This window comes from Pan troglodytes, chromosome 11, assembly GCF_028858775.2.
Source record: "Pan troglodytes isolate AG18354 chromosome 11, NHGRI_mPanTro3-v2.0_pri, whole genome shotgun sequence".
NCBI classification, from domain to species: Eukaryota; Metazoa; Chordata; class Mammalia; order Primates; family Hominidae; genus Pan; species Pan troglodytes.
Genome location: NC_072409.2, coordinates 79,492,023 through 79,516,044, shown reverse-complemented (window position 1 = coordinate 79,516,044; position 24,022 = coordinate 79,492,023). Strand labels below are relative to the sequence as shown.

At 46.4% G+C, this 24,022-nt stretch overlaps 1 protein-coding gene across 10 annotated transcripts in view; it reads right to left on the bottom strand.

Moving 5' to 3' along the window:
* RNF38 (ring finger protein 38) overlaps window positions 1–18,321 on the bottom strand; it is a 153,325-nt gene extending 135,004 nt beyond the window's left edge. For 2 of the 10 annotated variants that reach the window (XM_063788582.1, XM_016960870.3), the window contains exon 1: window positions 18,018–18,302. In XM_063788582.1, coding sequence (XP_063644652.1) covers window positions 18,018–18,270 — 253 coding nt within the window. In that variant the 5' untranslated portion in view covers window positions 18,271–18,302. Of the gene's footprint in view, window positions 1–1,384; window positions 1,760–17,819; window positions 17,905–18,017 lie in introns of those variants that run through there. The other 8 variants (XM_016960871.3, XM_016960872.3, XM_016960869.3 and 5 more) reach the window with 8 other exon arrangements.
* Window positions 18,322–24,022: the final 5,701 nt, after the last annotated feature.

Sequence of the window (24,022 nt, the reverse complement as noted above, 5' to 3'; positions counted from 1 at the left end):
CTATTTTCAGTTCAGTTAGAAAATAATGTTCAAGGGCCAGGCACAGTGGCTCACACCTATAATCCCAGCACTTTGGGAGGCTGAGGTGGGCGAATCACCTGAGGTCGGGAGTTTGAGACCAGCCTGACCAACATGGAGAAACCCCATCTCTACTAAAAATACAAAAAATTGGCCAGGCGTGGTGGCATATGCCTGTAATCCCAGCTACTCGGGAGGCTGAGGCAGGAGAATTGCTTGAACCCGGGAGGTGGAGGTTGTGGTGAGCCAAGATGGCGCCATTGCACTCCAGCCTGGGCAACAAGAGCAAAACTCCATCTCAATAAAAAATAAAAAATATATATAATGTTCAAAGCCTGGTGCGGTGGCTCACACCTGTAATCTCAGCACTTTGGGAGGCCAAGGCAGGTGGATCACTTGAGCCCAGGAGTTTGAGACCAGCCTGGCCAACATGGCGAAAACCCGTCTCTACTACAAAATACAAAAAATTAGCCGGGAGTAGTGGCACCCACCTGCAGTCCCAGCTACTTGGGAGGCTGTGGAGGGAGGGTCACTGGAGCCTGGGGAGATCGAGACTACAGTGAGCCAGGATCGTGCCACTGCACTCTAGCCTGAGTGACAGAGTGAAACCCTGTCTCAAAACAAAAACAAAGGAAAAGGAAATAATGCTCAAGAAGCCAGGATGAGATGGATGGGCTTGATTCTCCTCGGTTGTTTCTACTCCACCACAGTGGCTCTCAGAACACACCCTGCCCTTCATGTGCATTAGCATCACCTAGGAACCTGTTTAAAATGAAAACTGCAGGCCCCACCCAGTGAGGTGAATCAAAAGCACTGGTGGGGGTGTCCAGCTTTTAAAGTCTAAGAACCACTACTCTATCTCCTGGTACTCAAAACTTTCTTCACCATCACCTGATGCCTTGCCAGAAATCAGCATTTTAACAAGATCCCCCTGGTCTACCTCAGGGCCACAAACCATAACCCCCAATCCATAATGCTTCGCACCCATCCACACAGTGTCTGAGTGGTTTCTGGGAATGGGAGGTAGGGGAGGCCCACTGAAAGAGCAGTGGTTTTTCTCTCTTTGAATATGAATCTATCACTTACCAATCCTGTGGGAAAAACAGCACTGCATGCCCTAGTTAGACAAGAGTATGTTGTGTGTGTGACAGAAAGCACACAACTACCATTAAACTGCCATGGAAATTTATTCCGCTTAGATGTCACTGTTAGGTCATAAGCTATTTTTCTTTTAAAATAAGGGAATTTCAATTTTAACCCCAGGCATAATAAAATTAACAAGATTGTCTAACCTTTGTTTGTATTGCTAATATTGTAGCAGGAATCCATCACCTTAAAAAAAACCAACCAAGGGGATATATCTTACCTTCTCTGCTCGAACAAGGACACCTTCACCAACATCTAGCCCCCACTTCCATGCAGCAGCCCCCATCTCCATACAGCATGGAGGAAGGAAAACTATTTCCAGTATTCCACCTTTAACTTCCTGCTGCCTCCCTCAAAGACTCATAGATTTTATTTCAAAATCTGAACCCGAAGGCCCCTAACTCCATCTCTCCCTTTGCTTCTCTCTCATTTTCCTCCACTGAGACTTCTCTGGTCTGTGGTACTGCAAACATGTCGGCTATTCCAGCAAATCTACAGGTGAACTACGTACATATTTATGCCTAAGAATTGTACTGTCTCACTGCTCATTCCAGCTTGACTCAGCCTAACACAACGATGAGCTTTTTTAAGGCACTTCCAGTTTCACTTCTAGCTCCTACCAGGCTTCCGCCTCGCCCCAATGCAACATAGCCCCCTCAGTTTCCCAGACCCAGGAAGTAGCAAGGTCAATTCTGTGAGGCCCATATCCAATTTGACTTGCCTCTCTCTTCTTAAAGCAATCTTGGAATTAAAATTTCTAAAGCCCCCTTTCAATTTAATAACTTTTCTTCCATAGAAACAAGAGGTTTTAATCAAGCCTTAAAAATAAATTTGAGCCTTGTGTTTTTAATCACATAGCATTGGGAAAAATAATATAACTATTCTACCAAATTTCAAAACGAAACATGTTTACATCTCAAATGTGCTATAAAAAGATCCTGGTATGGTAAAACTAGTTTGATTTCGACTCCCACCCCAACCTTTTTTAAACTTCTCCAACACAGTTCCAGAATAACTTGTCAAAATCACTTCTAAAGCGGTAATCCCAGCTACTCCAGAGACTGAAGTGATCGCCTGAGCCCAGGAGTTCCAGGCCAGCCTGGGCAAAATAGTGACTCTTATCTCAAAATAACAAAACAAAACTCACCCTGTCAATTAGACTCAAAAGATGTATAGTACTAACTAAACATTCCAGAGTCAAATTGTAACTTCAGTTTTTATCTCAACACAGAATTCATGAGTTGCACATAAATTTACTTTACTTCTTTTTAGAAATGGAGTCTTGTTATGTTGCCCGGGATGGTCTCAAACATCTGGCCTCAAGTCATCCTCCCACCTCAGCCTCCCAAGTAGCTGGGATTACAGGTGAGCCACCGCATCCAATTTACAAATTCACTTTAAAAAGTCAAATCTTTTCACTTCTTGCTTTGCTTCTTGGATTTGTTTGGGGAGGAGGAATGTTCCTTTTTTTAGCAAATAATGGTAGCTTTTACTTGAAGCTTTAAAATATCAATTTTAAAAAAACAATTTTAAAATAACAATTTCTGTTTTCAACTATATATGCAGTTTTAATAAAAAATATTAGGTAATTCGATTACAAGAGTTCTTGACTTACATTCCTGCCATTAGCAAAGACAGTCAACAATGTCTTAAGAGCCACCAAACATATCAATCTCTAGATATGGTCTAAACCTAAGGTTATTTTTAAAACTAAAAACAGTGAATGTGTAGAAACTCTTCAATTATCTGGATTGATCAGTTTTTATCCTGCCTGTATAGAATCAATGTCTTCCTCCTATGAATTCCACAGTTTAGTAATTATGAAAGGCAGAGAATTCATTTTTCCTTCCTAGGTATCCATAAACCAAGCTTCTCTAACCCATAGCCCAGGATGGCTTTGAATGCAGCCCAACACAAATTCATAAACTTTCTTCAAGTGTATTTCATGTGTGGTCCAAGACAATTCTTTCAACGTGGCCCAGAGAAGACAAAAGATTGGACATCCCTGGCCAGCAGTTAGCAGCACTCAAATAAAAAACAGGCCTTATTCCAAAAGTTCATATAATCTGGCTTTGACCTTAGAAGCCCATTTTGCCATAGATCATTTTCTAAATGGTACGTTCCCAGGACGGCCCACCAATACCTATTAAGCCCACAATATAGATGAGATACTGAACTACCAAGCCCAGCCAAGAAGTTTTTCTTCATCTGTTTAAGTGCCCAAACAAGCACTCAGTTAAGATCTAATGTTGAGAATCACAGAGCATGGGATCTTTTCTAAGAAGTAACTTAAATATGCCTGATTTATAGAGAATCCAGGGCTGGGTACGGTGGCTCATATCTGTAATCCCAGCACTCTGAGAGACCGAGGTGGGTGGATCACCTGAGGTCAGGAGTTCAGGACCAGCCTGGCCAAGATGCTAAAACTCTGTCTCTACTAATAATACAAAAATTAGCCAGGCGTAGTGGCACATGCCTTTAATCCCAGCTACTCGGGAGGTTGAGGCAGGAGAATCACTTGAACCCAGGAGGCGGAAGCTGCAGTGAGCCAAGATCACACCATTGCACTCCAGCCTGGGTGACAAGAGCGAAACTCCATCTCCAAAAAATAAATAAACACAATAAATAAAAAAATAAAGAGAATCCAGTGCTGGGCATAGTTGGGGGTGCCTATAGTCCCAGCTACTCAGGAGGCTGAGGCAGGGGGATCACTTGAACCCAGGAGTTCAAGTCCAGCCTGGACAACATAGTGAGACCCCATTTGTAAAAATAAATAGCTGGGTGTGGTAGCTCATGCCTGTAATCCCAACACTTTGGGAAGCCCAGGCAGGCGGATCACCTGAGGTCAGGAGTTCAAGACCAGCCTGGCTAACTAACATGGTGAAATCTCGTTTCTACTAAAATACAAAAAATTAGCCAGGCATGGTGGTGCGCACCTGTAATCCCAGCTACTTGGGAGGCTGAGGCAGGAGAATCGCTTGAACCTGAGAGGTGGAGGTTGCAGTGAGCCAAGATTGCACCACTGCACACCAGCTTGGGCAACAAGAGCGAAACTCCGTCTCAAAAAAGATATTAAATAAATAAATAAATAAGTGTACCACTCTGATGTACCACTCTGATGCAGGTACTCCTACTCCTGATGTGACCGAGTAATGAATGATTTAAAAACTCAATTTTTGGCCGGGCGCAGTGGCTCACACCTATAATTCCAGCACTTTGGGAGGCTGAGGCAGGCGGATCACAAGGTCAGGAGTTCAAGACCAGCCTGGCCAAGATGGTGAAACCCCGTCTCTACTAAAAATACAAAAAAATTAGCCGGGCGTGGTGGCAGGCGCCTGTAATCCCAGCTACTCAGAAGGCTGAGGCAGAGAATTGCTTGAACCTGGGAGGCGGATGTTGCAGCGAGCTGAGATCATGCCACTGCACTCCAGCCTGGGCAACAGAGCAAGACTCCATCTCGGAAAAAAAAAAAAAAAAAAACCTCAATTTTTAAAACCCTAGCACAGACCGGGCGCGGTGGCTCACACCTCTAATCCCAGCACTTTGGGAGGCCAAGGCGGGAGGATCACGAGGTCAGGAGATCGAGACCATCCTGGCTAACACGGTGAAACCCCATCTCTACTACAAATACAAAAAATTAGCCGGGCGTGGTGGCGGGCGCCTGTAGTCCCAGCTACTCGGGAGGCTAAGGCAGGAGAATGGCGAGAACCTGGGAGGCGGAGCTTGCAGTGAGCCAAGATCACGCCACTGCACTCCAGCCTGGGCGACAGAGCGAGACTCCGTCTCAAAAAAAAGAAACCCTAGCATAGTAATTCAGAACTTAAAAACAAAGTTATTTCTCAGGAGAGACAAAGGCAAAACAAAAGACTGCAAATTCTCTTCATCGGCTAAAATAGTGATCAACTTTGCTTATATTCAGTCTTTTGTTATCAAAACTACTTGCTGTGTTTTCGGAGGCTATCTGTAAAGTAAGATGCAGTAAAGCATGATGGCTAAAAATACAGATTCTGGAATTAGACTACCTGGGTTCATATCCCAGGTAACACTCCTAATAGCTGTATCATCTCCAGCGAGTTGTTTAACCTGTGTGCTCCAGTTTCATCTGTACAATAAGTATAATATGAGTCCCTTAGGGGACTGCAGTGAGGATTAAATGAATTAATCCACATAAAATACTTAGAATAGAACCTTAAATAATAAGCACACAATAAGTGACCACTATTATCTAGATATTTAAAAATAGGTAGAATTTAGAAAAGGAACTGAAGGGAAAAGAGGCATTATAGACTGAAGTAACAATCAAAGGAACAGAGGTAGAAAAATCACACACAGGGCCGGGCGCGGTGGCTCATGCCTGTAATCCCAGCACTTTGGGAGGCCGAGGCAGGCGGATCACCTGAGGTCGGGAGTTCGAAACCAGCCTGGCCAACATGGTAAAACCCCATGTCTACTAAAAATAAAAAAATTAGCTGGGCATGGTTGTGTGCACTTGTCGTCCGAGCTACCCACTAGGGAGGCCAAGGCAGGAGAATTGCTTGAACCCAGGAGGTGGAGGTTGCAGTGAGCAGAGAGAGCACCATTTCACTCCAGCCTGGGCAACAGAGTGAGACTCTGCCTCAAAAAAAAAAAAAAAAAAATCTTACTACTATTAATGCAATTGTGATGTTTTTGCAATCCCAAAAATGCATTTGTTCTGCTAACACTGTCATTATCTATCATTGAACTGATGCATATCTGAATTATCTCTGAAATCCTCACTGTGTCTAGTACATAGTAAGCATTCAACAAATGTTTACCAAATTATTATTAATATTAGTAATTATTATTATTAATCATTATCTTTTTGTGTGTGTGTAAGACAGAGTCTCCCTCTGTCACCCAGGCTGGAGTGGAGTGGCATCATCTCAGCTCCTGCAACCTCCATCTCCTGGGTTCAAGCAATTCTCCTGCCTCAGCCTCCCAAGGAGCTGGGATTACAGGCGCCCACCACCACACCTGGCTAAGTTTTTGTACTTTTAGTAGAGGCAGGTTTTCACCATGTTGGCCAGGCTGGTCTCGAACTCCTGACCTCAGATGATCCGCCACCTTGGCCTCCCAAAGTGCTGGGATTACAGGCGTGAGCCACCATGACTGGCCTCAAATCATTATATTTTAGTGGCCAACAGAGAGCAGTAAAATAGAGACAGGGGTTAATTCCCTAAAGAAATATAAACTAGCCGGGTGTGGTGGCTCACACCTGTAATCCCAGCACTTTGGGAGGCCGAGGCAGGCGGATCACAAGGTCAGGAGTTCGAGACCAACCTGGCCAATATGGTGAAAGCCCATCTCTACTAAAAATACAAAAATTAGCTAGGCGTGGTGGCTGTAGTCCCAGCTACTCTGGAGGCTGAAGCAGGAGAATTGCTTGAACCCAGGAGGTGGAAGTTGCAGTGAGCCGAGATAATGCCACTGTACTCCATCCTGGGTGACAGAGCAGGACTCTGTTTCAAAAAAAAAAAAAAAAAAGAAATATAAATTATAAATGAGGCAAATAACCTAGATAATAGTTTACAATTAAGCTAAAATAAGTCATTGCTAATCAACATACTTAACTAAAACAGGTTTTTGTTTTGTTTTTGAGACTGAGTCTCGCTCAGCCACTCAGGCTAGAGTGCAGTGGCGCGATCTCGACTCACTGCAACCATGGTCTCCCGGGTTCAAATGAGTCTCCCGTCTCCCCCATAACTAGGATTACAGGCACCCGCCATCATGCCTGGCTAATTTTTGTATTTTAGTAGAGACGGGGTTTCCCCTTGGCCAAGCTGGTCTTGAACTCCTGACCTCAGGTGATCCGCCCGCCTCAGCCTCCCAAAGTGCTAGGATTATAGGCATGAGCCACCCCACCCAGCCAAACCTTGTGTATTTTATTAAAGTCTCATAAAATTTAGCTGTCAAATTGGTACAGCCTTTTCAAAGGATTATTTGGGCAATATCTTTTTAATGGACTATTGGGCAATCTTTTTTTTTTTTTTTGAGATGGAGTTTAGCTCTTGTTGCCCAGGCTGGAGCGCAATGGCATGGTCTTGGCTCACTGCAACCTCCGCCTCCTGGGTTCCAGTGATTCTCCTGCCTCAGCCTCCCAAGTAGCTAGGATTACAGGCGCCCACCACCGTGCCCGGCTAACTTTTTTTTGTATTTTTAGTAGAAACCGGATTTCACCATGTTGGCCAAGCTGGTCTCGAACTCCTGACCTCAGGTGATCCACCCACTCTGGCCTCCCAAAGTCCTGGGATTATAGCCGTTTCCTAATCCAGGACAAAATTATGCTGGCGGGTAAGAATAAAGGTCTAACTCCTAACTTGACTCCAAGTAATTAGAGGAAAGGACAGCTTACAGTAGCCATAGGTTTCCATGGAGTACACACTATCTACCTGTACACCATAGACGTCAATACTAATTACAGCAACAAAAAGGGCCACCCTTATCCTGAGAATGGACTCCTGAAGTTTACAGTCTTAAAGTCTAAAGATTATTGGCCAGGCGCGATGGATCACGCCTGTAATCCCAGCACTTTGGGGGGCTGAGGCGGGTGGATCACAAGGTCAGGAGTTCAAGACCAGCCTGGCAAGATGGCGAAACCCCATCTCTACTAAAAATACAAAAAAATTAGCCGGGCGTGGTGGTGGGTGCCTGTAATTCCAGCCACTCAGGAGGCTGAGGCAGAGAACTGCTTGAACCTGGGAGGCAGAGGTTGCAGTGAGCCAAGATCACACCACTGCACTCCAGCCTGGGTGACAGAGCAAGACTCGTCTGAAAAAAAAAAAAAAAAAAAAAAAAAAGATTACCTTGCAATCAATTCTTTGGTGCATTTCTTACAAAATACAACAACAAAACAGGCTGGGCATGGTCACTCATGCCTATAATCCCAGCACTTTAGGAGGCCAAGGTGGGAGGATCACTTGAGCCCAGGAGTTCGAGACCAGCCTAGGCAACATTGTGAAACCTCCATGTCACAAAAAAGTTTAAAAGGTTAGTGTAGTTGGCCGGGCGCTGTGGCTTACGCCTGTAATCCCAGCACTTTGGGAGGGTGAGGCAGGCGGATCACGAGGTCAGGAGATCGAGACCAACCTGGCTAACATGGTGAAACCCCCATCTCTACTAAAAAATACAAAAAATTAGCCGGGCGTGGTGGGGGGCACCTGTAGTCCCAGCTACTCGAGAGGCTGAGGCAGGAGAATGGCGTGAACCTGGGAGGTGGAGCTTGCAGTGAGCTGAGATCGCACCACCGCACTCCAGCCTGGGCGACAGAGGGAGACTCTGTCTCAAAAAAAAAAAAAAAAAAAAGGATAGCGTAGTTGTCACACTCATTGTCCCAGCTACTCAGGAGGCTGAGGTGGAAGGACTGCTTGAGCCTGGGAGATGGAAGCTGCAGTGAGCTATGATTACCACTGCCACTGCACTCCAGGGTGGGCAACAAAGCAAGACCTTGTCTCAAAAAACAAACAAACAGAAAACAGCAGTTTGAGATACCAATAACAAGTAATACAGTAATAATTAACATATTAAGAAAAAAGTTTTCACTAAAAGATTGCCAACAAGACTTCTTAGAAGCACATCATGACGTAGAATGGTTGATATAAGTGTTTATTACCAGGCGTGGTAGCTCACGCCTGTAATCCCAGCACTTTGGGAGGCTGAGACCATTCTGGCTAACACGGTGAAACCCCATCTCTACTAAAAATACAAAAAATTACCCGGGCGTGGTAGTGGGCATCTGTAGTCCCAGCTACTCGGGAGGCTGAGGCAGGAGAATGGCGTGAACCTGGGAGGCGGAGCTTGCAGTGAGCCGAGATCACGCCACTGCACTCCAGCCTGGGGGAGAGAGCGAGACTCCGTCTCAAAAAAAAAAAAAAAAAAAAGAGAGCGTTTATTAAGCATACATCCCCAGATAAACTGTTTTTTTTTCTGGTAGCAATAGGGAGAAATCACTTCCCAAAAATGTAGTATTTAAAAAAAAAAAAAAAAGATTGGCCGGGCACGGTGGCTCACACTTGTAATCCCAGCACTCTGGGAGGCCGAGGAGGGTAGATCATCTGAGATCAGGAGTTCAAGACCAGCCTGACCAACATGAAGAAACCCTGTCGCTACTAAAAATACAAAATTAGCCAGGCGTGGTGTCTCATGCCTGTAATTCCAGCTACTCGGGAGGCTAAGGCAGGAGAATGGCTTGAACCCAGAAGGCAGAGGTTGCGGTGAGCCGAGATGGCACCATTGCACTCCAGCCTGGGCAACAAGAGTGAAACGCTGTCTCAAAAAAAAAAAAAAAAAAAGATTAGTGGGCGCATCCCTGAGAGAGTAAGCAAGTTATGTATTCGGCTTTTGTGGGCAATCAATCATTCTGGTAACACAAACATAAGGCAAAGCAGACCCAGATTTCTATATATTTTCCTCTAAAGTACTTTTAAGTTACAATTTCAGACTTAAAGAAGAAGGTTCCAAGCTCAGTCTTGTCCTTTTTTAAAGCTGCAAGTATTATAATTTAAAACTCTGAAATGTATTCACTTAAACACGTTCCTGTCACTATTAACAACAACGCTCCATTATCCACTTTTGGTACTGTCTCCAGATGATTTTTAATCCCTGCCTGACTTCTCCCTACCAACAAGTACTTGGATACCATCTTTACCCCGCCTGCCCCCACTACTTGGTTGTGCCTAGGGAATTATAATTACAGCAATCCCGCCTTTAGAACATCCTCAGAGCACAAAGCTTCTTTGTATAATGGTGGAGGGAGGGTGCCCTCCAGGCTCCACAGAAAAGAGTGGGTGGTAGCAACAGAGGAAGAGGAACTGGAGCCACTATGGTGGCCCTCAGTTCTAGTTCAATATTGTTTGTGGGAATTTACTTGTAATGACCAGCCAGGGTTCTGTTGAGCTTCTGCATCTCCTCCCATGTGGGGGTGGAGAGAAGCAGGGCTTATCTTGGCAGATGGGCACAATCACCATGCCCAGAAGACCAGGGAGCAGAAGGAAGCAAGAAATTTGGGAGAAAAGCAAGCAATAATTGTCTTGAATTGCACCCCTCTATGCGATTCTCAATACCTTAAGTGAGCAAGTTTTGACAACAAAAGCTATCATCCTAATTAACCAGTGGTTGGTATTGGCATTACTGGCACTCAGTAGATGCTCAAAGATGTATTGAGGTGGCAATAAAAATCTACATAGGAAGACAAATCTATAAAAAAAAAAAGTTTTAACAACAAGATAGCACAAAAGCCAAATGAAAAAATACTTTTTATTAATTATGAGTCCCAGCCAGGCATAGTGGCTCATTCCTGTAGTAATCCTAGCACTTAGGGAAGTCAAGGCAGGAGGATTACTTGAGCTCAGGAGTTCAAGACCACCCTGGGCAACATAGCAAGACCCTGTCTCTTTAAGTGTGAGTTCCAACTCTTCTCTATCTGTAAATGTGAATTTTTATTTTTATTTTTTTTGAGATGGAGTCTCACTCTGTCGCCCAGGCTGGAGTGCAGTGGCGTGATTTCGGCTTACTGCAAGCTACACCTCCCAGGTTCAAGTGATTCTCCTGCCTCAGCCTCCCGAGTAGCTGGGCCTACAGGTGCACACCACCACGCCCAGCTAAATTTTGTATTTTTAGTAGAGACAGAGTTTCACCATGTTGCTCAGGCTGGTCTCAAACTCTTGAGCTCAAGTGATCCACCTACCTCACCCTCCCGAAGTGCTGAGATTACAGACGTGAGCCACCGCGACTGGCCCTGTAAATGTGATTATTAAATGAATACCTGTTTTACTTTCTGCCTACTCTACTTCTGTTTAGTCTGAGAAACTGCTCACTTTTTAGTTCTCTGACAATAAAACAAATTTCAACAGAAGGTCAGCATGCAGCATCTGCAGCCACTAAAATCCAAGGTGCAGAAGCAGAATGGACAGGCAACTTTTCAACTCCAAGAACATCCCAAAAGCACTACAAATTGTCCTACTACCTAACTGCTTGCTATTCTATGTATATAGTTTTTCTCTTCTTTTTTTTTTTTTTTTTTTTTTTTTTTTTGAGACAGGGTCTCACTCTGTTCCCCAGGCTGGAGGGCAGTGGCACCATCTCAACTCACTGCAATCTCCGCCTCCCAGGCTCAAGCGATTCTCGTGCCTCAGCCTCCCAAGCAGCTGAAATTATAGGCAAGTGCCACCACACCCAGCTAATTTTTGTATTTTTAGTAAATACAGGGTTTCACCATGTTGCCCAGGCTGGTCTCAAACTCGAGCTCAAGTTATCCACCCACCTTGGCCTCCCAAAGTGCTGGGATTACAGGCGTGAGCCGCCACGCCCGGCCCCTTCCATGTATATAGTTGGTCCTCTTACTACTACTTCCCTACATTTCTCAACAAAGTCAAAGGATCAGTATACACACCAAAACTCACAATATCTCACTCTCTTATTTCTATACATATTTTACCACAAAAGCAGAAAATGCAGTGATAGCTTTCTTCTTCTTTTTCTTTTTTTTTTTTTTTTGAGACGGAGTCTTGCTCTGTCACCCAGGCTGGAGTGCAATGGTGCAATCTCGGCTCATTGCAACCTCCGCCTCCTGGGTTCAAGCGATTCTCCTGCTTCAGCCTCTCAAGTAGCTGAGATTACACGTGCGTGCCACCACGCCCAGCTAATTTTTGTATTTTTAGTAGAGGCAGGGTTTCACCATGTTGGTCAGGCTGGTCTCAAACTCCTGAGCTCAGGTGATCCACCCGCCTCGACCTCCCAAAGTGCTGGGATTACAGGCATGAGCCACCACACCAGCTAGTGATAGCTTTTGATAGCATAACTATTGATAAACCCCAATATACTCCCATCATTCTACTCTTCCACCTGTCCAACATCACTGCAGTTAACTGTTCTAAGCAGTCCCAAGAACAGCGCTAATATCCATTTAAGTAGAACAGGAAAAAAACTGAAACCACTCTGGGTAAGGCCTGCAGGTAAGAATTGTTTATTTCCCTTCTGTGGGCAAAAGACCACTTTTGTTAAACATCTTTAGTTTTTTAACATATAATTTCTTTTAAAAAATTCCTCCAAGACAGCAGCATAAGCAAATTGAAACTTCCTATCCCACCACCCTCAATCATGTTTAAAAATAATAATAAAAAAGACAACAGAAACCACTTCAAATGTATCTTTCCCTTGAGCCCCCAGAACAGCATTCATCCACGACAACTGTTCTGAAAAACTCTGCCATTATTTCCAAAAGCAGTAGGAAGTCCGGTCTTGTCCTTGGTTTGTACTCCCCCCTCCTCTCTCTCCAAGAAAAAATGAAACAGCAGGAAGCGTAAACAACCACTTAATGGAAAATACAAATGGGTAAATATTTTCAAAATTGGCTAAAAAGCCTCAGGTCTTCAGGAATGCTAGTGCAGGGGGAAATAGGAAGAGAAAAATAACTGCATTTACCCCTCCAAGTGAGCACTGTAAGAAGACAAGAGCAAATGTGGCACATAGGTACTATACTTCCTCTCCTCCATTTACCAGATACTTTTGTCTTTTTTTTTTTTTTTTTTTGAGACGAAGCTTCGCTCTTGTTGCCCAGGCTGGAGTGCAATGGTGCAATCTCAGCTTACAGCAACCTCTGCCTCCTGGGTTCAAGCGATTCTCCTGCCTCAGCCTCCCAAGTAGCTGGGATTATAGGCATGTGCCACCACGCCTGGCTAATTTTGTATTTTTAGTAGAAACGGGGTTTCTCCACATTGGCCAGGCTGGTCTCGAACTCCTGACCTCAGGTGATCCGCCCACCTCGGCCTCCCAAAGTGCTGGGATTACAGGTGTGACCCACTGTGCCCAGACCTTTTTTTTTTTTTTGAGACAGAATCTCACTCTGTTGCCCAGGCTGGAGCGCAGTGGCGTGATCTCAGCTCACTGCAACCTCCACCTCCCGGGTTCAAGCGATTCTCCTGCCTCAGCCTCCAAAGTAGCTGGGATTACAGGCATGCGCCACCACGCCCAGCTAATTTTTCTATTGTTAGTAGAGACGGGGTTTCACCATGTTGGCCAGGCTGGTCTTGAACTCCTGACCTCAGGTGATCCACCCACCTCGGCCTCCCAAAGTGCTGGGATTATAGGCGTGAGCCACTGCACCAGGCTGACAGTGGTATTTTCTAAATAGCTTATTCTGTACATATTTCTCCAGCCTCATAACAAAGTTTACTATTTTAAGCTGTGCTCTTTGGTTCAGCTGAGCATGGTGATGAAAAGCCCCTTCCCATGAAAAGTTCACATGGAGAACTCTTGAAGCCCCTAGGGCAAGCAATAACTCAGACCTCATGGTAAAGCCCACAATGCATATGGATGAAACTGTTAGTTACAGCTGGACTGACAGTTCCAAAGCTGCAGAGCAGTGCTAGATCACAGATCACCTTTGCGTGGATTAGAAAAGGTGCCCCTTCTCTGAGTGCACACAGTTCCACACCAGGTACTCATCTTGGTAAGTGGAGTACAGAATAGATTTCCACCCTCACTTGCCACCCGAAACAGGTATCCTTTTGCTGGGTGCAATCTCTATGGTCCTACACAGCAGCACCGTTAAGAAGTGTACCGGCCAGGCACGGTTGTTCACGCGTGTAATCCCAACACTTTGGGAGGCCGAGGCAGGCTGATCACAGAGGTCAGGAGTTTGAGACCAGCCTGGCCAACATGGTGAAACCCCGTCTCTACTAAAAATACGAAAATTATCCGGGCATGGTGGCAGGCACCTGTAATCCCAGCTACTCGGGAGGCTGAGGCAGGAGAATCGCTTGAACCTGGGAGGTGGAGGTTGCAGTGAGCCGAGATTGCGCCATTGCACTCCAGCCTGGGCAACAAGAGCGAAACTCTGTCTCAAAAAAAAAGAAAAAGAAAAGCGTACCTGGGCAATGCTGCACCTCCAAAGTGGGTTTCCAGATAGAGGAACCTTAACAAAGACAAACAGGCACTTCACAAATTTCACTATCAGAAAGCCTCAGATTTGTTAACATAAATTCATTCATAAACACATCAGGACTAAGGAAGAAAGGTCTAGTAGAGAAGGAAAACTAGCAAATTTTGGAGAAAGGACACTCTTCCATCTTGAGGGATAATCAGTTGTCTCCTAAAGACCTTAATCTCTGACCATAGGTTCAGACGGCTGAACCTCAAATGTTGGTCACAAGCTAAAACAATCACTAGCATCTGCAGAGGGATGGATCATCTTTCTCTTAAGACATAATGACATGTTTACCTTTGGGGGTTTTACTTTCTCCAAATTTTCCTTCTCTGCTAGACCCTTTTTGCCCTTACTTTAAAACCACATACAGTTGACACATGTGTTAAAATCTGTAAAACCTGATAAACAACCCTGGTAGGTAGTGGGCCCCTTAGCTAACTCCATGAAAATCAGAGGAATGGACAACCTAGATTAAGAGGGGTATGGCATCCAACCCTATCATTCTTTTATGCTCCACAAAAGAGGTAAAGTATCACATGGGTCAAAATTCCATCCCAGTCATCCAGGAGTGGGAACAGAGGGGCAGCCTAAGGAAAAGATGAGGACTAGGCTGGGGCAAACCCAAGATAGTGGTTCTCAAACTTTAGTGGGCATCCCAATCTACTGGGGAGTTTTCTCAGAATCAGATGTCTGGGTCCCTCCCTACACCTGCTATATCAGAATGTCCTGGAGCACATCTATTTCAACAAAGCTCAAACTGCTGACACAGGTCCAATAGAAAGTTTAGAAATAATGAGAAATCTACCGCAACTATCAGCAGTTCCAAAATAAAAGTCACCCATTGCAAAACTAGGTTTAGCAGGTCAGAAAGGGGTGAAAAAGGATCACCAGCCTGCATGTCTAACAGGCTGCGCTAGGCTGGAGCCTGTAGGAGAGGTCCATTATTATGAAACAAAAACTGTGTTCTATAAACAAAATTTTTTGTGTGAGAAATATTTCAAACATCTGAAAAATATTTAGAGGATACTAAATATCTCTATATCCTACACCCAACATTACCAAATCTTAATTTACGATTACCTGATTCAGATTTTAAGTAATAGGACATTAAAGGTATAAATAAAGCCCTTTTGGGTACCCTTGTGTAATCCCATTCCTCATCTTCTCTTCCCAAAGACAATCATTACACTTCATATGCATATTTTAATACTATCACCACATATGGGCATAGCCACAAACAATATTATTTTTCATGTTTTCAGATTTTACACACGTGAAACAATTCTGTAAGAATTCTTCTGACTTGCTTCCCTGTTCCACATGGTTTTTGAGATTCACCTATTTTAATGCGTGAGGCTAGTTTATTTTTCACAGCTGTAATATTCAACTGTATGGGTCTATCTAAAAATGTATGTACTGGCCAGGCGCGGTGGCTCACGCCTGTAATCCCAGCACTTTGGGAGTCAGAGGCGGGCAGATCACGAGGTCAGGAGATCGAGACCATCCTGGCTAACACGATGAAACCCCGTCTCTACTAAAAATACAAAAAAAAATTAGCCGGGCATGGTGGCGGGCGCCTGTAGTCCCAGCTACTCGGGAGGCTGAGGCAGGAGAATGGTGTGAACCAGGGAGGCGGAGCTTGCAGTGAGCCGAGATCACGCCACTGCACTCCAGCCTGGGTGACAGAGACAGACTCCGTCTCAAAACAAACAAACAAACAAATAAATAATAAATAAAAATGTATGTATTCTTCTGTTGGTGGACATTTAAGCTGGAATGAGCTTTCTTGTATTTTTTTCATACTTATTTTCTTGAACAAGTGTACAAGGATCTCTTAGGGTATATATATATTTATATATATTTATATATATTTTATATATATATATTTTTTATATTATATATATATATTTTATATATATATATATCCAGAAATGGACATTTTAGGTAAATGAATATGTCTGCCCACCTTCACACTAAACACCAAATACCACTACTCTCTAAGGTGGTTGGATCCATTTACATTTCCACTACACTATATACAAGCTTATTTATCCACAACCTTAATAATCCTCGGTTTATCACAGCACTACATTTTTGCCAACCTGATCGGTGTGAAATGTCATCTCACTGTTGTTTCAATTTGCATTTCCCTGATTGTAAGTCTCTCACAAGTACATTTTCTTGCTTTTAAGTATACATTTGCCAAATATGTGTTTCTTAGAGTTTTTTAGGAAAATCTAACCCATCTTGTCTGAATTGGGGCAGTCCTTCCCACAGCAACCTGCCAACAGCCACCACAGCAGGAAAGCTAAGGTGCAAGAGGGCAGCAAGAAAACAGCTGACTTAAACAAGGAATCATCTTGGACAAAGGGCCTTAATTAATGCATTTGTTAATTAGTCTTTCCCTTCCCTCTTTTGTCAAGCCTTACTTCCAAGACAATACTCCAGGCCCTGGGGGTCTGCATGCTTAGAACAAGAGCGAGAATGAGGGGGAGGGGGTGCTCAAGCTAGAACGTTTCTATAAAAGTATAGCTCTCCTTACTCAAAGAAAAGCAGTGACTGCAGACCAATTCACACTCAACCTTGTAAGCTACCAACCACCTCCAACAGACTCCTTTCAAACTCATCACGTTTGGCACCTTCTTTGAAACATCCCAATCTTTTTCTCCAGACTAGACACCGTCCCCCGCCCTTCAGCAACCCTTTCATCTCCCTTCCCCCACAATGACTGAATACCCTCTCCTTTTTCCCCATTCTATTTTCTAGCTCCACGGGACCCTCGTCCCTGCCTGTAACACGTTGCTCTCTCCCTTGCCTCTAGAACTGCAAGTCCTTTCCCCTTCCAAGGGACATCCGCAGTCAAAACAACCCACCTCATCATCCACCCCAAATAAAAAGGGAAATCCCATGTATTACATGCCAGGCAGGCGGGTGACTCGGTCCCAATCCTCCCAGCTTCCTTCCCCCTTCACGCCTGGGATAGCTGTTCTTTCTCGGGGAGTTCTCCAAGTGTGGTAGGTCCAAACCACCTGGAAAAAACTCACATGGCCTTCTGTGCCGTAAATGTCTTTACCAAGGCCATGTATGCATTCCTGGTTTCGGCATGAACGAAATTCGGGCCATTTACTGAAAAAAGACACCTTACGGGCGCCTCCACAAAAGCGGGCAGGCCTCCCTCCCAGTAATTCCAGCTGAATTGGTTTAGTCAGTGCAGTGGTGGGGAAGGTGGCCTGGCAGAGACCAAACGGTCCCCACGATAAGAAGTTTCCGAAGCTCTGCCCCACTCACTCAAGAAAGCCCTCTCCCCGAGAGCACACCCCGCACAGAAGTCTTTCCCGCTGCGGCTCCCCAGGGCACTACCAAGCTCCCAAGTCGGCCCCCTGCTCTTCCGTCCCACCCCGCAAGAGATCATTACTCCCAAGCCAGCCCAAAAACGGCTGGGTGGGTGTGCCAGGGTCCAGGGCCTGACCCCCTCCCCCGAGATCTATCTCCCTCGGCTCCTGGGGGCCGGGGGATCGACCTCTTCCCAGCCCCCTCTGCCCGGGGCCCGCGCCGGCCCAGGGTGGCCCTGGGTCCCAGCCAAGCTACGGCTCTCACTGGCTATGTGACCTTGGGCAAGTCACTTCCCCCTCTAAGCCTCGGTTTCCTCCTCCGCCGAGCAGAGACCTACAGAAGTCCTGCCCTGCACACCCTGGGGGAGGGGGCTACCCACCGGGTGGGAAAACGCTTTGTGAGCCGCTCGGCGCGGCTGAGGCGCAGGGCTCGCAGGGGCTCCGGGGCCGGACAAAGCTGACCCGGACAACGCTCCTCCCCGTCGGCGGGGCCGGGCGCCTGGACCACACGCCTCCGGCCCCCACCCGCGGGACCGACCCACGCCCCTCCCTGCCTGGCCCGCTCCGGGACCCCGTACCTGCTCCCGGCGCTCGGCCGCAGGCGCCGCCACCCTGGGCGCCCGCCCGGAGAGGCCCGTGGCCCGGAGGGCTGAGGCGGTCCGTGGCGGCGGGCTCCGGCCGCGGCGGCGGCGGTGGGGGGCGCGGGCGGCGCGGGGGCCCAAGCTCGGCGGGGCCCGGCCTGGGAGACGACGACTGAGGCTGAAAGTGCGCGGCGGCGGCGGCTGCTGAGGCGGCGGCGGCAGCGACCGCGGCGGCCGCGCTTCCGCTCATGGCGGGGCCGCGAGCAGCGGCTCCGGCTGCGACTCGACTCCGGCGCGGCAGGCACTGGCTGGGCCCCGGCCGGCAGCAGCGGTGGCGGCGACGGAGGCGGCTCCCGAAGGGGGAGGAGGCGGAGCCGGGAAGCGGCGGCGGCGGCGGAGGGGGCGGGGACGTGGAGGGGGCGGGGACGCCGAGCCGCCGCCGCCAATGGGCGCGGGGCTCCTCAGCCGCGGCTCCGGGGGCGGGCGGGCGGCGCCGAGGGGTATCCTCAGTCTCCGCCGCTCCCTGAGGCGGGGAGGCAGAGCGCGGGCCACCCGCCGGGAGAGCCCTGCTGCAGGGGCTGCCCCGCCCCCGGCCCGCCCCTGAGGCGCGGCCGCGGGCCTCTGGGGCCAGGCCTCGCGCGACCCAGGCTGGGGCTGCGCTTGGGCTCCGCTGCGCAGGGGTTCGCGCCCGCGAGGAGGCCGGAACTCGGCCCAGATAGCTACTGCTCGCAGCCCGCCTGCCAGACTCCCTCCTCCGCTCCCCCGCACTGGAGACGCAGCCTCCTCTCCCCTCCTCTGCCTCTCTTGGCTGTTTCCTCAAAGTTTTTCCCTTTCAGACACTTAGGAAAGAAACTCTCCCTTCTGTTCTTAGGCTGCGTTTCGGTGATAAATTAGTCCCCGCGGACCCAGAGAGAACAGCAGAGGCAGAAACGAAAGAGATGGAAACGAGCTGCCGTCCCTGAGTCCCCGAGACCATCTTGAATGCTGAGCAGGAACCAGCCAGGCTCAGCCCTGGCCCCTCGCCCCTTTCTCTGACTTTCTCACTTTACATGCCCTTGTTGTTAGAAGACTTAGATAGAAACATCCAGCCCAGCTGGGCCTAGTCTCAAAAGATGGGGAGGGTGTGAGGTAAGGAAAGGCTTTTGACCTGTCCCGACGGCTTTCCTATGAGGGGAAGAATTCTGCGAGTTGGTGACCCCCTTTGGGCCCTCCTCCACTTGGATGTGATGTTGGTTACTGAAACCGTTTCCTCCTCATGTTTCTCTGGCTCTCATTTCAAAGCCGTAGAGGAGCAAAATAAACAACCATGTGTTAGGGGTACCTCTAAAGTGCAGGCACGTGGGTGGGCCAGGGTGCAGCTAAACTGCTGAGTGGATCATTTCAATAAAACCTTATCCTCGGCCATTCTCCACTGAGCAGAGAGAGAAAGAGCTCTATTTGAATCTTTGACAACAGACATTTCAAATTCCATGCTGACACTTAATAGGTGCCTGATCTTTCATTCGTGCTGGTCTTTCTGTCATCAGCGATGCTAGACACTGGGAATACAAGAATAAAAAAGATACAGTCGAGGCCTTCAAAGAGTTTACAATCTCATTGGAGGACAGTGAGATATTTTTAGAAGTTAAAAACTTACGGATGAGCAGGAGTTCACCAAGGGGGGCAGGTTGGGGGAAAGTGGACCGGGAAAACATTAAGATTGTATTTAGCCAGGGGACCTAAGATTTTCTGAATCCCATCCTTGACTTTTTGGTCACAGAGGAAGCAGGTAATATATTACTTGCTGGAGCTTGGGTCCCAGTGCCCACTGTAGAACACCTGTCAACTACTGCATGGAGGCACCTTCTTTCCTCCGATAGGTCTCAGCAGCCTTGAGCAACATTGGATCTATTTCTGTGCCAAAGTCCAAACCCCAGTTTCAGCTCTTACAACCCCAATTTGAGCAAATGCCTTGACCACCAGCCCTAGAAGAGAACGGACAGATGAGCAGTTTAATCCAGTAACCAAAGGAGCCCATCCAAGGATGCCTTGAGGCCAGGAAGAAACAGGAAGAAATAAAGGGAGAGGACCAGGCAAAGCCTTGGGCCACCTCACCTTGCCAGTTTAGGGAAACAAAATAAAGAATGGACCACATTCATGTTGGTTGCGATCTTTAGCTCTTAACTTTGCGTCCCCCAATGATGATCAGGAAGAGAGATGAGCATTGGGGTTTAGGAAACGACAGATTTAATAGGACTGGAGCACAGCCCGGGTGATGAGTGATAAGAAAAGAACAGACTGGAATTTAGTTAAGACAAGACCAAATCATGAAGAGTCTTGAGTGCCACATTGAGGAATTTGAACTTAACCTGAATAACAAAAGTGAGCCATTGAGCACATAATGAGGAAATGATGTGATTAGATCGTATTTCGGAAAAACTCTGGCTGCTGTGTAGAAAATGGATTGGAGGGTGCTATGGTTTGAATATTTGTCCCTTGCAAAACTCATGTTGAAATTTAATCCCCAGGCCGGGCACAGTGGCTCACGCCTGTAATCCCAGCACTTTGGGAGGCCGAGGCGGGGGGATCACCTGAGGTCAGGAGTTCAAGACCAGCCTGGCCAACATGGTGAAACCCCATCTCTACTAAAAATACAAAAATTAGCCGGGCGTGGTGGCACACCCCTGTGATCCCAGCTACTCGGGAGGCTGAGGCAGGAGAATTGCTTGAGCCTGGGAGGCAGAGGTTGCAGTGAGCCGAGATCGTGCCACTGCACTCCAGCCTGGCTGACAAAGCGAGATTCTGTCTCAAATAAATAAATAAATAAATAATAAAAATTAAAAATTTAATCCCCAATATGGTAGTATTGAGAGACGGAGCGTTTAAGAGGTGATTGGTAGAGCCCTCATGAATGTATTGATCCATACATGGATTAATGGGCTATCATGGGAATGGGACTGGCCTTTATAAGAAGAAAAGAGACCTGAGCAAGGATGTTAAGCCCTTTCACCACGTGATGCCCTGTGCCACCTCAGGACTGTGCAGAGTCCCTAGCAGCAAGAAAACCCTCACGAAATGTAGCCTATCAACCTCAGACTTCTCAGACTTTGCAACTGTAAGAAATACATTCCTTTTCTTTATATATTGCCTAGTTTCAGTTATTGTGTTATATATAAATAAGCAACAGAAAACAGCCTAAGATAGAGGAGAACCAAAAGAGAAGAAAACTGGCTAAAAAGTTTTAGGCATGGGATGAAAGTGACCTGAACTAAAGCAGAGATAGCAGGAATAGAGAGATTTTAAGGTGGTAGAATCAACAAGGCTTGAGGAAGATGAGATTGATTCAAGGATAACAAAGATTTTTGACTTGGACAACTGAGTGACGGTGGTGCCATTCCTGAAAATATTAACAGATAATACAGAGAACTATGAAGAGCAGAGAACTATGACCCCGGTTAAATCAGATTATTTCTGTGACTCTCCACATAAAGCAGAAGGGCTGAAGCAATTGGACTAGAGTCACCACTATACAATTACTAATGTCCTCTGAGATGGGGATCCAAAGATATGCAAAGGAGAGGCACAATAGAAGGATTGCCCATTCCTTTTTTTCCATTAAAAAAAATTGTGGGCCAGGTGCGGTGGCTCACACCTGTAATCCCAGCACTTTGGGAGGCTGAGGTGGGCAGATCACCTGAGGTCGGGAGTTCGAGACCAGCCTGACCAACATGGAGAAACCCCGTCTCTACTAAAAATACAAAATTAGCTGGGCACGGTGGCGCGTGCCTGTAATCCCAGCTACTCAGCAGGCTGAGGTAGGAGAATCTCTTGAAACTGGGAGGCGGAGGTTGCGGTGAGCCAAGATCGCGCCACTACACTCCAGCCTGGGCAACAAAAGCGAAACTCCATCTCAAAAAAAATAAAAAAATAAAAAATAAATAAATTGTGGTAAAATATATTATGTAAAATTTATTATTTTAACCATTTTCAAGTGTATAATTGTAATTTCAAGTGGCATTAACTATATTCACAATGAATTAGCTGGGCTTGGTGGTGGGCACCTGTAATCCCAGCTCCTCAGGAATCTGAGGCAGATAATTGAATTGCTTGAACCCAGAAGGTGGAGGTTGCAGTGAGCTGAGATCGCACCACTGCACTCCAGCCAGAGTCAGGCGACAGAGCGAGACTCTGTCTCAAAAAAAAAAAAAAAAAGAAAGAAAGAAAGAAAGAAAGAAAACTGTATTCACAATGTTGTAAAACCATCACCACTATCCGTTTCCAGAACATCTTCATCACCATCCCGACAGAAACCCATTAAATCACTTTCAGTTCCCTCCTCCCCTCAGCCCCTGGTATGTCTATTCTACTTTCTGTCTCTACAAATTTGATTATTCTAGATACCTAATGCAAGTGGAACCATACAATATTTGTCTTTTTGTGTCTTTCTGGCTTATTTCACTCGCATAATGTTTACAAGGTTTATTCATGTGACAGTATGTATTAGAATTTCCTTCCTTTTTGTTTTATTTTTATTTATTTTTTTAATTATTTTATTTATATTTATTTTGGCAACAAGAGTATTGCTGTTTTTGCCAAGGCTGGGGTGCAATGGCGCAATCTCAGCTTACCGCAAGCTCCACCTACCAGGTTCAAATGAGTCTCCTACCTCAGCCTCCTGAGTAGCTGGGATTACAGGCATACGCCACCACACCTGGTTAATTTTTTGTACTTTTTGTAGAGACAGGGTTTCTCCATGTTGGTCAGGCTGGTCTTGAACTCCCAACCTCAGGTAATCCGCCCGCCTCGGCCTCCCAGAGTGCTAGGATTACAGGCGTGAGCCACCAAGCCTGGCCTTACTGCTTTTAGTTCTTTTGAGTATATACCTAGGAGAAGAATTACCACATCATAATGGTAACTCTGTGCTTAACTTTTTGAGCACCAGACTGTTTTCTATAGGGGCTGCACCATTTTTGCATTCCCACCAGCAATGCATAAGGGTTCTAATTTATCCACAGTCTTGCCAACACTTGTTATTCCACCCCCACCCCTACCTTTTTCTTCATAATAGCCTTCCTAATGGATGTGAAGTGGTATCTCATTGTAGTTCTGATTCGCACTCCCTATTTCACTTTCAAGCTTAGCACAATGTCTGTTTACTTGTATTTGCCCCAGCCTGGCTTGTAAATCATTATTTTATTTGGGGGTTAATGAGGGAGTGGAGGAGAGAAATTGTAAGAAAATACTGAAGGGGCGCCGGGTGCGGTGGCTCAAGCCTGTAATCCCAGCACTTTGGGAAGCCGAGGTGGGCGGATCACGAGGTCAGGAGATCGAGACCATCCTGGCTAACATGGTGAAACCCCATCTCTACTAAAAATACAAAAAATTAGCCGGGCGTGGTGGTGGGCGCCTGTAGTCCCAGCTACTGGGGAGGCTGAGGCAGGAGAATGGCGTGAACCCGGGAGGCGGAGCTTACAGTGAGCTGAGATCGTGCCACTGCACCACAGCCTGGGCGACAGAGCAAGACTCCGGTCTCAAAAAAAAAAAAAAAAAGAAAAGAAAAGAAAAGAAAAGAAAATACTGAAGGGGCTATTTCATGAAAAACGATAAGACAATGATAGACCTAATAGCATATAAAACCAGAAGAGGAGCAAGATGGTATTTCAGAGTATTACAGAGTAATACTTTGCAGCCTTAGCAACTGAAGGAATCCAGATAAGGTAGACCCAATGGAATTTGTAACCATGCTCAGCAAAGGAAGTGAAAATAGCAATGCCAAATGGAAGGGGCTGAGGCAGGAGATGAAATTAACCACCAATACCACATGACTACTTTCCTTCACAAACACATCACAAGCACATGTGAGACAACTATATGGTTTCCCTGAAATGCTTGGGGATGTAAATTGCAGGGTGTGAGCCAGGGCAAAAGAAAACATGCTAAGCATTTTTCCTCACTATTATCACATTAATAAACATTAGTTTCTATTTCCTTAGGCCACATTCCTAAAGGTGGAATTGCTAATT